Consider the following 16,342-nt stretch of genomic DNA (forward strand, 5'->3'; position numbering starts at 1 on the left):
GGAGCCTAAAAGTGCTGTGTTCCAGTAAAGGAGAGATGAATGGTGGCGCATGTACTGAGTGCATATTAGTATTGTAATGTATGTGAGGAATGCTGCGGAGGCATTGTTTTCTTTTTCCCTTTTTCCGTGAATGTTTTTTTTCCTGCTGAAATCAGGTTTAAAGCAGCAAAGGCAGCGTTTCACTTTACTTCTGTGTATTATTCATGAATTCTCATTGTATTGTGTTTTCATTAGTATATTTTTCCCTTTGGCCTGTTATTACATGCCCTGCCAATGCACTTAAATAACTGGTTGTCACTCCCATATTGACTGAATTCAGACAGTGAAATAGAAAACATGACAAATATCACTTTTTCCCAAACATGCTGCAAACCACATGCAGCTAATGACCAAACACAATGGAGAATTACCTTTATTATGACTTTTTTTTCTGCTTCTGCATGCGGTGTGTCTTCTTTGCAATGAGCGGAAAGTAATGTGTGGGTCATTTCTCGGGTAGCTGAGCCTGTGATTTGCCTCCCAGCGGGAAGTCAGCCATGCTGAGCCGCTGGTGACGCTCGAGCCTAGTATGGAGCTCATTAATGGACCACGACACTGGTTCAGGCCTACTGGGCTTTATCTGTGTCCAGCTATCTTTATGAGGACCAGGCTGAGTTTTAGACCACTGGAGTGAGTATATTTTGGAAGAGTGAAGACATTTTGGTCCTTATCAAAAGGCTGTTTTAGGGTTAAGACTGTTTTAGGATTAGAGTTTGTTTAGGTTTAGGTAAGGTGTTAGAAGTGAATGTCCTCATGAAGACAGCTGTGCAAACGTGGCTCTGTTTTCTTTGTTATTATGGAAGAAAACTGCATAAATGTCTTTTAAAACATGGTCCCACTTCTTGTGTAAGATAAATGTCACTGCAACATTATTCATTAATGGACAACAAGTATAGATATTCCCATCACCTGCTGTAGTCCGTTCTATATTAATTTGCATACCTATAGTATTGTGCAAAAGTCTTGAGCCACCCCTCAAGTCTTTGTATTTTACTAGAAAAATGGGATAAAGAGTTTTATAGTGATTTATCGTAACATGGCAAAATACTGGAAACAGTATATAAAGCAAAACAGAGTTTATGCAATACTAACGACCACCTTTACCTTTAAGACAGACAAACTCTCTTAGGCGAGCTCTCTTGTAATTCCTTTAAGTACTCTTCAGAAATAGTAGACATGGACATCCAGAGCTTTTCTTTGGATGTTTCTGCCCTTTTTCCCGTTCTCGGTCAAGAGGATCCCACAGTGCTTCGGTGATGTTGAGGAGGTCAGTCCATGACTGATGATGTTTATCTGTGTGTTTTCTGTCCGGATATGCTTTTGCTGAATTGGCAGCTGAAAATGAAGCCTTTGCCTTGCATGCTTGCTTTCAGTTTCAACAATCTGATGGTCCTTCTCTGTGTTCATAAGTTTGACAAGATGCACAACATCACTGACTAAAATCCAGAACCTGTAGACACTCACTGTGGTGTCTCTTTCCTCAGATGCTGTTCATCTGTTGTAGATAGTCTTTTAGGTCTGCCACGTCTTCTTTTGTCCTCTTAATTGGGAATTTTTGGGAATCACCTTTTTTGTACAAAAAAAACTGTACAGAGTGTATTCTTTAACAAATCTGAGCTGATGGGGCGATACTGATTTTGACTTAGTTCTCACACAAAAACATTTTTAGGAAAAGCAAGTTTCAGTCTCTTTTTCCAGACATGTCAGTGGAAATAAAAAGCAATAAAATCTATTATGTGGTTGCTGCAGGATAAAGAACGAGCTAATGAGATTTGAGGGGGTCCTTTTATATAGCCATAGTTTTTCTTTCTTTACAGCACACAATGGTAGGTAGTCCACTAATGAGAAGGTCAGTGGTTTGATCTCCAGCATCCTCAGCCTGCATGTTCAAGTAACCACGGGCAACATCCTAAACTATGTGATGGATGTAGTTTGGAGAGTAAAGTACGGTGGCCCTGAGAGGCCAAACGGACTGCAACTTCAGAAAACAGCATTTTTTTCTTTTTGCAGCATTTTTCTTTTTGCAAGTGTTTTCTGAAGTTGCAGTCCGTTTGGCCTCTCAGGGCCACCGTAGTAAAGCACTTTAAGCGGTCAATAAGGACAGAAGAGGCTTTCTATAAGTGCGGTTCGTTTACGGATTACTTCTGAATTCATGCAATACATCATCAATAAAGAGCGAGCAGGTGCCACAGCCAGCAGCACACCACCAACCATGACATGACCTCCATGTTTCACAGATATACTGATGGGATTTCCATGTGTACTCACTGCTTTTCATACACACTTTGGGGTTTCCTTTACCTTTGTAAACTTTTTTGTTTAATTTGTCTTTGAAGTTACTCTTAATAGCAAATTCCAGTCTGAGGCTACGTCCACACGTACCCGGGTATTTTTGAAAACGCAGGTTTTTCTATGCATTTGCACCTTTCGTCCACACGTAAACGGCGTTTTTGGTCACTGAAAACGGAGATTTTTAAAAACTCCGGCCAGGGTGGATATTTTTGAAAACTCAGTTTTTGCATTTACGTGTGGACGAGAAAAACGCAGAAAATGCAGCGTCAAAGGTGTGCGCCTTTTTTGACGTCACACTGTGCGCCACGTTATTGTTTCGGTGAAATGAATTTCTACAATACTGTTACTGTTAATTCTACTCTCTGCAGTGTTTAAATGCTCACATACACACACAGTTACTGTCCCTCCACACATACGACTCGGTTCTGCTTCTATGCCCCAGCTTTGTTTACTTTTTCCCACCGAGGCTTCTAGACTTCTGATTGGTCAACATTTCTGTGCGGTTAGGAATATATCGCCACCTGTTGCTTTGGCATGTTCATAGCAGCATTTTCCTTCATTTCTGCCTTTATGTGTGGACGGGATTATTTTTTAAAACGAAAACGTAAAATCTCCGTTTTTAAAAATACCCGTGTACGTGTGGACGTAGTGTTTCCTTTTATACAATCTACATATAACCTCAAGCTGCTCGGGAACTTCCTATGATGCTTCGAGAACTTTGTCAGCCTCATGTGTTGCTATCCTGTATATTTGTCTACCCTCTCCTCAACTTCCTCCCCACAAATGCTTACTGCTAAGGGATCATCTTACTGTTGGGGTTCTCTTTTCTAATATTCTGGGGTCTTAAAGATTTACAGCACTCAGAGAAAGCCGCTGTGAACTGGTGCTATAGCCATAAAACAGAATTGAAATTTCATCATTTGACAGAAATTGGTTTATTTTCCTCTTTTATGACCATCTGGTTGGAAAATTGTATTACATCTAAGTAAATTAAACCTCAATTAGGAAAACTTGATTTTATTATAACCCTTTTGTTAAACCATTTTAAAGTCAAACATGTCTTTTTTTTTTCAGAGAAATCCACACTGCTGTAGTCGATTATATCCTTTTGTCGTGTTGTTACAATAGCTTCGTTTTTGCTCACACATGAGCTGCTTTTCAGTCATAATCAGTTCTGTGGTCTTTGCATCGTGTTCGCCTTCTGGCTCCTATTGCAATCTCAACAGATAATAGTGCACAATTCAGTTCACTTTATGTGCAGCAATTCATAACTGACTTCATGTCAGTGCACTTTAAATCATGAGGGCAGCCCCGGACAATAGTAGGGCTCAATCAGCAGAACAGAGCCGTTTCAAACATTAAAATGCATTCGAAGACCAATAAAGGAAGGTTGATTGCTTCTTTATTTTAATTTATTTTACACTTCTGATAAAATTCTGCGACTTAGATACTTCAAGAATCTTTTGGCACCCACTAAGAGGTTTTAGGACTGCAGTTGTTGATCATAAGGGTTCCATCCTCATTACTTTCTTACATACATCTTGATACACAGAAAAGCTCTCGTGCAGTCAACGTAAAAAGTTGCCACGACTCCACTTAGTCAAGCAAAATGGTCGACGCCATTTTTGACACCACAGGGGAAAACGACAAAAAAATGAAGAGGCATCTCTTCTTTAAAAACTGGAGATGAGACCAGTATTGGTCTATATTCAGCTACAGCCCTGATTATTTCCTGAGTGTCTGGTGACTTGGCATCATGTTTTCATAGCTGATCAAATGGAGCTTGTAGGGTTGGCATCAGCGGACTTTCACTCAGCACCAATCTGTGAGTTCAAGAGAAACGATTAACGTTTTCTTCTGTTAACACTGCCCTCTGGCAAGACATTGGTTTGATATCGACCCCCTCCCCGTCTGAACTGTCCAGACTGCGTTAGCTTGGTAGGTTGCAGGTGTTTGCAGGCTACAGCTACGTGAAAGACTCCTTGAATTCGTTTGTGGTTCAGACAGAGGAAGAAAAGTCAAGAAAAAATCAGCAGCTATTTAGATTCAGTTTTGTTAGTTGACTTCTTTATTTACTCGAGCGGAATACACATTTTTGTTTATCAAATGCTCGAATATAAAATGCTTACTGACACTCTGCCTGCAAAACCTGCTGGGGTTTTACAATAATGCTGCCAGGACTTTGTCCGCCAGGCCGTGCAGTGCTTTACTTCATCTCAGTGATACAGTGTGGTTCAGTGAATTGTTCTAAGCTGGTTATTTACAGCAGTTGACATATATATATTTTTTTTTAAAATACACTGAGAGCTGGATCAGTTAAATATTGATTTGGAGCTTTTCATGAGATCATCTCGAGAGGATAAACTGTGACAATGATACTACGCTGTAGTACTTTTAGAGTCATCCCTCACTTAGTATCAGATTCTGACAGTTCTTGACTATTTTTAATATCTAATATTTAGTTGTCACTTTATTTCCATTGTGATTTTCCACCATATTTCATCACCAGCCACAGAAGGGCTCTCCAAATGGCTCCAGTGAACGCTCGTCATTTTTGCATCATCGCCGACAGATTTAGGCTCGTTTGCAAAGGAAGATGCTCATGCTTGTGTCATTGTGGTTAATCACTGAAAGCACAATGTAGTGAGTATATTTGATATTCACCGTTAAGATGATCCAAAAACACCAACAAACAAACTAAAACAGATAAGATAAGATAAGATAACCTTTATTAGTCCCACACGTGGGAAATTTGTTTTGTCACAGCAGGAAGTGGACAGTGCAAAAGTTATGACGCAAAAATTAGAATACAATAAGAATAATTACAGTACACAACTGTACAGAATAGAATAAAATAATATACTATATACAGTAGAATAAAATAGAATAAAAATATACAATAAGATAAAAATAGAATACGAATGCTATATACAACTGAGTAAAAATACAACGATGCCAGAAAAGATTATTGCACTTAGTGTTATTGCACATGTGTGGATGTGTGTGTTTGTTCAGTTAAAGTCTTTGTTGTGGAGTCTGACAGCAGTGGGGAGGAAAGACCTGCGAAATCTCTCCGTCCCACACCGTGGGTGCCGCAGTCTCCCACTGAAGGAGCTGCTCAGTGCTGTCACAGTCTGCTGCATGGGGTGGGAGATGTTGTCCATCAGGGATGACAGCTTAGCCGCCGTTCTCCTGTCACTCACCACCTCCACTGGGTCCAGAGGGCATCCTAGAACAGAGCTGGCCCTTCGGATCACCCTGTTCAGTCTCTTCCTGTCCCCAGCAGAGATGCTGCCGCCCCAGCAGACCACACCATAAAAGATAGCAGAAGCCACCACAGAGTCATAGAAGGTCTTCAGGAGTGGGCCCTCCACCCCAAACGACCTGAGTCTCCGCAGCAGGTACAACCTGCTCTGCCCTTTCCTGTAGAGGGCGTCTGAGTTATGAGTCCAGTCCAGTCTGTTGTTCAGATGAACACCAAGGTACCTGTAGCTGTCCACAGCCTCAATGTCCATACCTTGGATGTTCAGTGGTTGCAGTGGAGAATGCTTGTGCCTGCGGAAGTCTACCACCAGTTCCTTGGTTTTACTGGCGTTGATCTGGAGGTAGTTCAGCTGGCACCAGTCCACAAAGTCTTGAGTCAGTCCTCTGTACTCCTTGTCGTCCCCATCAGTGATGAGGCCGACTATTGCAGAGTCATCAGAGAACTTCTGCAGGAAGCACTGGGTGGAATTGTGGGAGAAGTCTGCAGTGTAGATGGTGAAGAGGAACGGAGCCAGAACCGTTCCCTGTGGGGCCCCCGTACTGCAGACGACCCTGTCCGAAAACAGCACTTAGTGGTTAAATTAGTGTGATTTCAGTCACAGGTGAGATTCAGTTGGATTGATGCTTTTTTTACAGCTTATTTGAACCTTTCTAAAAGTTGCTGTTTCACTGTGTTTTAGCCTTACAATAAATCAGCTCTTAGCCAGTTTTTGCAGTATTTATGGGCTGCATAATTTGTCCATTTAAATCTTTTGCCTGCTACAAATAAAAGATGAACCATGAGAGTTTTCCTGGAAGCTGGGATTTATGTTTTCAGCTTTAGTTCTTGTTCCCCTGCGGGTTTTGTTTGAGTCATAATTGTTTTCATTCTATTTTTTTTGTTTTTCAAAGTAAACGTTTCCTAATTGGAATAAACCAAGTTTCATAAAGTGTAATTCAGAAAACAAATGTGTCGGGTAATTGAGTTCCAGGGGAGAAGTTTTCCCCTCCCAGCAATATCAAGTTAATATTGGCTTCCTTTCAGGAAATACGTGTGTGTGTGTGTGTGTGTGTGTGTGTGTGTGAGAACAGGTGTATCAAGTGTACGCTCGCCGCTCCCCAGAGGAAGTATACGATATCCTGAAGGCTATTGGGGCCGACTATGTGGTGTTGGAAAACAGCATCTGCTATGAGCGGAGGCACAGGCGGGGCTGCAGACTGCGGGACCTGCTCGACCTGGCCAACGGACATGTGGGTGGCTTTCATTTAATGTGACTCACTGTGTGTGTGTGTGTGTGTCAGCATGCGCCGTCCCCTCTGCCGACTCCTGCGACTCGGTGAAAGCTCTCAGCCTCTGCAGACAGATCAATAGTCCCACTTCTTATCTGCGCATCACTGTCTCTCACTCTTTTGCCGCCGCTCACCCCCACTCCCCCAGACTCTTTATTTTGATGTCAGATGCGGCTCGCCGGCTATTTGGATTACCAGAAGCGAGGCGAGCTTCGGTCTGGCCCAGCATCGTGTAAGACACATGAAACGCAGAGTCGGGGTGTGCTCGCAACGCCGTAAATGTCACGCAGCGTACACAACATCTGACATCTAGACAGCTTTATTGAAGGAATGCTGGATTTACGTCTCTTTCTGTCTGTCCTTCGCTTCCTCTCATACTTTCTTTTATTTAGCTCTTACTTTTTTTTTTATCACCTCTGGTCTTTCTGTCTGCTTGCTTTTGTTTTTCCTTCTTTGCATCTTTTCATCTTTTTTTTGCTTTCATTTTTAAGGATGCCTTCCTTTTTTTCCTGCTCAGTGATCCAGTGCTTTCCCTGTAACACCCCGAGTGTTAATGACTATAACAAACTATAAAATGTGATGGTTCTCCTGGAAACTTTAAGTTTTGCCTGTTTGTATCTTTACTGTACACACCAGGCAGCCACCACATTAAAATCTCCCCGTGTGCCATCAAGACATTTCAAACTCACCGGGCCAAAGCCACATGACCTGTGGGGCGTCGTTTACAGCTGGAAAACCTTACTTTGGTTTCCAGCGATATTGATGATCTTACTCCAATGAAAATGCAAAGTGAAATCACCAAATAATTACAAATACCCACTGCAGAGTGTTTGCATGTGATTATGAACCTAAATATTTATACATATTGCTCAGAAGCTAATTTGTACTCTATACACTGTCCCTTAATGCAGCGGTCCCCAACCTTTTTTGTGCCACAGATCAGTTTAATGTCAGACAATATTTTCACAGACCGGCCTTCAAGGCGTCGCTGATAAACACAACAAAAGAAAATGATCCGACCAAGACAAGAACGGTGCTATTTTGTAAATATAATAATTCACTGTGTATTTGTGTAACTTTGTTAGCAGCGTCCTCCTGAAATGCACCAACAGCCTCCTCTCTGGTCGCTATGGTAACGCATAAACGTTCCTTTCAAAATAAGACACTGCTACAAAACAAAGTACATGAAAATATATAGAAAATGAATTCATAACACAAGACCCCGGGAAACAGAGTTAACAATAAAAACCCTGAAAATCGTCAATTTCACACCCGAGCCGGTACCGGTCCATGGCCCGGGGGTTGGGGGCCGCTGCCTTCATACACTGTACAGTTTCACTGTAAGCCTCAAAATAGTTTTCGTAGCTCCACTCTAACATGGCTCAGTGCTTTTCATGTTGTGGCTTATTTAGTGTTTTTAAACGTGACACTTTCAGAATTCAAGTGTGTGAAACCACTTTTTCCCTTTTCTTTTTTTTCATTAAAAGTTTATCATTCAGAAGCTTTCACAGTCCCACCCACCACCTTTTAAAACTGGAAGTGTTGCATCTCGCCAGCAAACAGTGCCGTTCTGTGGGATCCTTTTTAGAAGCTGATATTTTTTGTTAATGGCCTTCAGTGCTGCTAATGAGTATCTTATTCCTTCCAAGAAAATCCATCCTTGAAGCCAGCATCTCCACATGTCCTGCACTGCCTCTTTTTTTCTTTGGGTTCAGCCTTCTTTGGCTGCTGTTTTAGCAATGTTGCGATCAATAATCCCAAAGCAGAATATTTATTAATTTAGACTCACTTTAGCCCTTAATGCACTAAAGCATCCATACAGATTTTATGGCAGATCTAACTGGCAGAGCAAAGTGAAATCAGAGGCTGCTGCCGGTGGACTTTATCTCGATTGTGCTGGCTTCAGCCTGCCGTCATTCTCGTTGCTGTTAATGGTGACGCGTTTGTTCTCTTATCAGATCATGGACGGACCTGGAGAGGATGACCCCGACCTCGTCCCTGCCACCCACCCTCGTTTTTGCGATGCCATCAAGACGGACGCGGCAGCTTACAACGCTCTCTTTACCAGAACATTCCAGAATAAAACCTTCCATGTCTACCGACTCAAGAAGAAACGCAAGAAAAATACGAAGGGCTCATCAGAGCCCAGCGTGACTCAGTAGCAGGACCAGGGCTGCATGACAACCCCAGCAGAGGCCAGAGGGGAGAGAGGAGGAGAGGATGAAATAAAAGTGCTGAATCCTTGCTGTTCCTCTGTCTCCTCTGTGCACTGCGCCCAGCTGTGATCATGGCCATTATTTCTTCAACACGTGGCTCTTTGGACGTGCTATTAGAACAGCGGGGCCGGTCTGCACTTCGGGTGGAGTGTGCAAATGTAGGATTCCTGCTTCGGGCTGTTCTACGTCCACTCATTCAGCCGCCGTCCACCCCCAAAAAAGTTTAGATGACTAAGTGAAACTTAAAGATTGAAATACAGAGAAGTCGTATGTATTTGCAGCTGAGTTCTTCTTTGCCAATGAAAGTAGGGGCAGAAATCGAAGATTTGTTGAGCTCTTCATTTGTAGGGATTTAAACTGACTTTAAAAAAAACAGAAGATCTAAAAGGTTCAGTTTCCACTGTAGTTCAGTTGTTTTAGGAGTAGACATCAGCCGACATTAAGTGTAAATGTCTAGTTTATAAAGTTTCATAAAAAACCTCAAAAATGATACAACTGAAAAGATTAAAGTCAGTTAGGAGATGATTTCTTTTTCAGAACTGACCGACGTGTTGGTTCTTTCAGATGGGCAGCGAGCAGCTCCGGTCAGTATGTTTCAGCCATGTTAGTGTAAAGGAAGCTGGTCATCGGCCTCATTACATGTTCTCATATTAATAATTGAACTGTGCTTGAATTTGATTCATTAAACATCCTGAACATAAAAACATGCTTAAACAGGTTGCCATAGTCCCAGTGGAAACTCGTGCGACTGTTTAATCTTACTGTTACTAGTATTACTTCTAGCATCACTGCTGTCATCCTAAGCTCTTCTACCCACAAGCCTAACAACTACGTGCCAAACCCCAACTTATCCTCACTCTGAACCTACTTTAAGTCTAAAACCAAGTCGTAGCCCTCAAACAGGTCTTTGATCTTCTCTACAAAATGTCTCAAACTAAACACAAACTTAAATTTAGGCTTTAATTTAATTTTTATTTGTGGTCTGTGAGCGTGACTTCAGTCACTGTGATGCAGGTTGGAGAAGCTGTTCTTGAGAAAGCCGCAGTCTGCCTGTTCTGCACAGCTAGCTGTTAGAGACAACCACGCATGCGCGCGCACACACACACACACACACACACACACACACACACACACACACACACACACACACATTTAGTCAGTGTGTCCTTACAGCTGTCATCTTTATAATTACCTTCCTATGATGTGTCTGGGAGACATTTCTACATGGTAGCTTCAGAATAACCTGGATCACACACTCTTTGAACATACACACTATTTAAATTACTGTCTTATCACCAGAACATCAGTCCCAGGAGAGGCCATGTACCAGATACACAGCGGGTAATGGACTTTGTTAGACCACCTGTTATAAAAACAAAGCACACAAATGTTTTAGAAATCTGTCCAAAAAATGTATTTTTATTTATTAGGCAAATAAACTGTATCCAAATCTGAGCCGAGACACTGGACTTTTCACAGAAGTCTGAATTTCATCAAACATTCAGCCACTAAAATTGATTCTTCTGTAACTTTAATGTGTTATTATTATTTTTTTATTAATCTTTTCTGCCTTTTTGTAAAAGTAAAATTTGAAAATTCATGGATCAAGACAATAACTATATTAAAAGCTTGCGCGTCAGAGCTTGCAGATACTGTCGAATTAACCATTACACAATCATAAAAATGTATTTTGGTAATAACCAATACTCTTTCTTTGGTCTGGCGGTGGTCTAATAAATCTGTTAGGCTGTGTAGCTTCTCTGTTTGCGGGATTTTTGTGGTTTTCTACTCTGATGATCAGTCTGAGAGCTGCTAGCTGATGAGCTCAGTTTAGCTCCCACCCCCTTTCTCTTCATGTTACTGTACCGTGGTATTTTTTTTCTCAGGATTGTACATAAAAATAAATGATTGAAATTATTGAAAAGAAGATTTAAGAAAAAGTTTGCTAACTGCCTCGTCAGCTTCCACTAACTTTCAGCATAACATGCCTCTTGCTATAAGAGCAGATCAGTAGAGTTTATGGTGTTACAGAGATAATCATAAGCTGTTGCAGGCTCATTAAATTGACAATTTATTGCTTCTACCATGAATTACTTTAACTGCCAAATTTCTGGTATCCATTATCGGGCCCCTGTACAGCTACTACACAGGTGGACCTGCTGTGGGAAGAGTGCAGGACTGGGCTGTATCCCAATTCAGGGTCTGCAGCCTTAAAGTATGCAGCCTTAACGGTCCTCAAGGGCCGCGTACTCAAAGACCGCTAAGGCCAGAAGTGCGAGGCTTGTGAAATGGGACGGTCTAGCCTCCGTCGCGCTGCCCAGGTTGCCTAGCAATCGTGATACTAACAGCTGGAAATGTGTCATACAGCTTTGTTTGACAGAAATGAAGGAGAACATACTTTGTACATTTGTTTGTTTGTTTCTACATGAGCTCTGTGTGATTTGATAAGTATCTGAGGCTGAGACCACAGGACTGTAAAACATGATTTTTGGGCTTCATTTCTGTACTGAACAGTCATTTAAGATTAGCTAGTAAATAACAATTAGCTAATGTTGCTCATGAGACTAAAGTCATCTCACTTTGGTAATGTAAATATAATTTACATTACCCCCTGAGCCACGGTCGCCCCTGGCTCAGGGGGTTGGGAAGCGTATCTGTAACCGGAAGGTCGCCGGTTCGATCCCCGGGCTCTCTGTCCTGGTCGTTGTGTCCTTGGGCAAGACACTTTACCCTACCGCCCACTGGTGTTGGCCAGAGGGGCCGATGGCGCAATATGGCAGCCTCGCTTCTGTCAGTCTGTCCCAGAGCAGCTGTGGCTACAACCGTAGCTGCCTCCACCAGTGTGTGAATGTGAGAGTGACTGAATAGTGGCATTGTAAAGCGCTTTGGGTGCCTTGAAAAGCGCTATATAAATCCACTCCATTATTATTATTAATATGGCCAATATTAAAGTTATTATTTCAGTCAGTATTAGTTATTACAGCAGTGAATGACTCTGTTTCAAATACTGAGCTTCAGTAAAGATTCAAGCTGCATTTATTTATATTTCCTGTCACCTTAAATCTTCACTCAAAGACAGGTTTCTTTGACACTGTGTATATATAACTGTGTTATATATATGAGGGACAAATATTGTTCTTTCAATATGTTGGCATTACTAAATTTCTCTCAGTGGTTACTTTAAATATCCATAAAATCATCACATTCTCTGTAAGATTAAGGTCGACTATTGAACGGTGCATATTTTAAAGTAAAGGCTTTAAAACCAAGTTAGTACAAACGTCACTAATGTCACATAACTTTGCCGACATGTGGCCAACAGTAACGTTTAAATGTTCTTCGTTATTAAACATTTGCACATAAATAACATAATAATCAGTACTTACTTTTAAAACTCTTTGGCCGCCCCTCCTCCGCCGTTTTTTTTTTTTTTTTTCCCCGGCAAAATTATCCACACCCACCGCCGCGATATGCATTCTGGGATATGTTGGGCCACGAAGTCTACACCGCCACATCCTTAAAATTCAGGGAAATGAAGGACGCATTTGAGGGCCGCATTTCGAGCAGCCTTTGAATCGGGACAGCCTTTAAGGCTGCAGACCCTGAATTGGGATACAGCCATCTTTTATATACAGTCTGTGTACCGTTGCCCACAAACAGGAAATGCTGAGAGTTGTTCGTTCAGTGATTGTTTAGTCATACTCTGCTGTAGCCCCACCGAGTAGGTCAGACCACTAGCAGAGCTCAGATGTGGCCCCTCTGTGGTGGGGCACATGTGGCCGCTGTGATAAATGTTACCAGTTACCCCAGAAAAGGAAGGATAATTACGTTAGTTTCGCTTTCTGCCGGCTACTTAAATGTGCTTTTGCTGTAAAACTGAGGTCAGAGTTGGTACCAAGTGGTATTTGTGACGGTGCTGTTGTTGTGATTGCTGTCATGTTTTTTCTCTTTCTGTGATTGTCATCAGCAGCATTCTCAACCTTTTCATTTTTGTCTCTCTGACACACACACACACACACACACACACACACACACACACACACACACACACACACACACACACACACACACATGAATAATGTAAGTAGCGAGGAAATTGCAGCAGCCTGACAACGGGGCTGATTCTGAGCCACAATCCAAAATAGAGAGAGAAAGAGGGGCCAACACTTGCATATCAAACCGAGGCTTTGTGGTTAGACGAGAAAGCGGGGAGGAGGAGAGGGGATGACAGACGATGCTCATGTTTAAACAGCAGCGCAGGAGAAATGAGAGCGCGTGAAAACATGAATTCTCAGTGATCTTCTTCATTTTCTTCTTTCACACCAAAGGCGAGGAGGTGACTGAAAGGCTGGAGCTGCGTAGGTAATTAGTGGTTGGACAATTAGCACCCTCCCTCCGTCCCTTCCCCTTCATCTCAGCTCAGTTTGCCTGCATTTGTACACTTGTTAATAAGGACCTCTGTCTTTGATAATCCACGCTCTCGCAGATGCGTGAGCACTCCTGCACACGGTTGTTGCAGGGCTTTTGAAAACACGGTGTTCGTTAAAGGCGAGGCCTCGTCGTGATGCATATCAATCGGATGAGCGGAACGAGAATGCTTGTTCCTCCCGCCTCCATATTGGATGTTTAATTTAGGCGATGTCTGATTGCTTTATTTGAGAGCGAAGTGATTCCATTACGTTTGCCTAATAAGAGTCTAGTAATGTAATATTTTTTCAGCATTGTTAATTTCCATACATATTGAGTTTAGTAGCAGGCCGCTGCTGACTATGGTTTTCTTAATGAAGAGGCGATGAAGGCGGTCATTAACCTGTACAGTCTGCTGTGGTTTAAAGTGGATGTTCGTGAAATACATGTAAGATGCTCACTAGACGGCTTTGTGCAACTAATGAACTTGTTTGGATCCAGGTTTAGTTTGAACAGTCTGCTTTTGGGACAAACGATCTGAAACCTGGCCTCGGCCCTGAACCGTGATGAGACCGTGAATGTTTGCTGAACAGGTCATGTTAGAGCAGCAGGCGGACAACTTTATTCTTGAAGGTCTTTCCACGTGATTTTAGAAGTCAAAGAACTTTAATCCCAATCTTAAAAAATCAAACGAGATGTTGGGATTGCTCCCAGATGCAGGATTGGTTTTCATCTATTGGTCTGAAGCTAGATGAGATAAAATTATCATCTGTCGTAGATGAAACCCAAGCAGCACTCGCCTGAATCATAATCGTGCAGATATTTTGGAGCCTGAATGCGATTAGCATCCTTTGGCATTGGTGCTGTGATGCCACGGTGACCCAAGTTACCCAAGGGTTGCTTGTTTGGGATGTTGTGCTATTTTAACCGTTTTATTTCTACATCCATCTCAGTAGTTTTTGGTGTTGAAGCTTCTTAAACAGCCACAAAATGTACAAAATAAATGAAATCTGAACTTTTTCAATCAAAGATGAAATTCAGTGCTGTCAAAAATCTGATCTCCTGGAGCTGCACGTTAAGCCACCTGCTTGTGCAAACTTTGCCCATCTTTGAGCTCACAGTCCAGTTTCTGAGTCCAGCTATTACTTTGACTGTTGCACCAGCTCACCAATGCCAAAGTAAACCTTGTGCACATTAGTTACCTCTTTTTAACTGGTGTAGTCCCAGCAGAGCCAGCTCTACCTTGAACAGAAGTGAAGATCATTTAGCATCATGGGTTCTCACTTTGGGAACTATTGTTGTTTTTGTGGAACCTGTTCTAGATTGAACGCCAGCATCACTTCTGTGAAAGAGAGGTGTGTGCGGCAGCAGCCTCTGGCAGAATTTAACTGACTGAGATGTTAATCTCCTGGCTATGTAATGATGTTGGTTGGGGATTGATCAGAAATGTCTCTGCCTTGCTGGAACCTGAATTAGAACAGTGTGGGAAATAACACTTGACGTGCTTGACCAGGTTAGGCTCTCATACCAAAACCTCAGCCCAGCTGGGAAGCATGGTAGAGGGAGCATCATGGTTTGGGATCGCTTTACCACCTCGGTAGCTGGACATCGAGCAGAGTGTCAGGCAGTTATGAGAGGATGGTTTGATCCCTTTGTCCGCACTCAGGCTTTGATTACTGCTGATTCAGCAAGGACACAGGGCCGCTCTGCTGTTCATGAAGACTCTGGCTGACATTTTCAACCCTTTATCTCCAGTTTGCCTAAGGACACATGCAAACTTTGTCTAAGGCAAGAACCTCCCCTTCATGCAGTATGACATTAAACGTGTCTTGGGTGGAGCAAACAACCCAAAAAGTACAGGAAACAGAAGTTCACATGAAACGAGGAGGAATGAAGTCTGCGCTTTGACACCGAATTAGTTTACTTTTAACGGCTGACATAAAAAGCAGATCTATCGTTTGACCTCTCTTCACCTTTTTTAAGACAAGATCCTGAAAGATGTTAAGATGAGACTGGACCTTAAAATTCATTAGTTGTAAAGAACATTTAAATAAGTGAAATAACATAAGTTTGGGAATTTTTAAGAAACGTCTTTTGGCTTTGTCAAGGCAACATCACGCGATGTTACAAAGTGTTTTCTATCAGTTTGAGCCCTCGTGAACTCAGGTGATGTCATTTTCAGTTTTTGAGGGTTCAATTTTGGGACTGAGCCGAGTAGATCAACTAAAAGGCTGAAGGAGAGTAGATTTCAGCTTTTGAAAGTCTGAGTCCTGACCTTAATTCAAGTGACGTGCTGCAAGTATGACCTGCACGCAGCATCCAGGACGTACCGATACCCTGGTAGGAGGACTTACTGTGTCTGATGGAGGCTGTTGCTGCTGAAGTCCCTAAAGTCAAGAGTTAACTTGTTTTCCAGCCTTTAGAGTTAGAATTACATTGAATAATCACTATTTGGATGAAGAACCTTTCTTCAGTAATAATTGGAGACATCCTGGTAATCCTAAAGAGTCCTCACATCATCTTCATTTAAAACAACATTGAACTCGTTCATTGTGGAAACAGTTTCTTTGTGTTTATTTGAAAAAAGAAAATACTGTAATATGTATCTGGGTGCCTTTTGGTCATTTTTCCTTTTTGCTTGGTGTTCCTTTAAAAAAAAAAATCCACTAAAGTGATTCTGTGCTGTCATTTTCTACTGTAAAGCCACAAAAATCATCCAAACTTGTAAATGTTTACTCTGCCGTTAAAAGTCTTTCTCATGCCAGACACAATGCTGGTGGAGGGATACGTGAAGTTTCACATATTATTAGGCAGTGTGTCAATAAAACAATTCCCCCCCAACAATGCTGTTTCCC

General features: G+C 42.0%; 1 protein-coding gene across 4 annotated transcripts in view; it reads left to right on the forward strand.

Moving 5' to 3' along the window:
- dpy19l3 (dpy-19 like C-mannosyltransferase 3) overlaps positions 1-16,326 on the forward strand; it is an 81,917-nt gene extending 65,591 nt beyond the window's left edge. For 3 of the 4 annotated variants that reach the window (XM_085431620.1, XM_085431538.1, XM_085431457.1), the window contains 2 exons: positions 6,667-6,825; positions 8,823-16,326. In XM_085431620.1, the coding sequence (XP_085287746.1) occupies positions 6,667-6,825; positions 8,823-9,026 (363 nt within the window). In that variant the 3' untranslated portion in view covers positions 9,027-16,326. The remainder of the gene's footprint in view (positions 1-6,666; positions 6,826-8,822) is intronic. The other variant, XM_085431704.1, reaches the window with a different exon arrangement.
- The last annotated feature ends 16 nt before the right edge of the window (positions 16,327-16,342 follow it).

Source organism: Copadichromis virginalis, linkage group LG1 (genome assembly GCF_057382275.1).
Source record: "Copadichromis virginalis isolate Kocher_CV1m ecotype Utaka linkage group LG1, C_Virginalis_male_GT1.1, whole genome shotgun sequence".
NCBI classification, from domain to species: Eukaryota; Metazoa; Chordata; class Actinopteri; order Cichliformes; family Cichlidae; genus Copadichromis; species Copadichromis virginalis.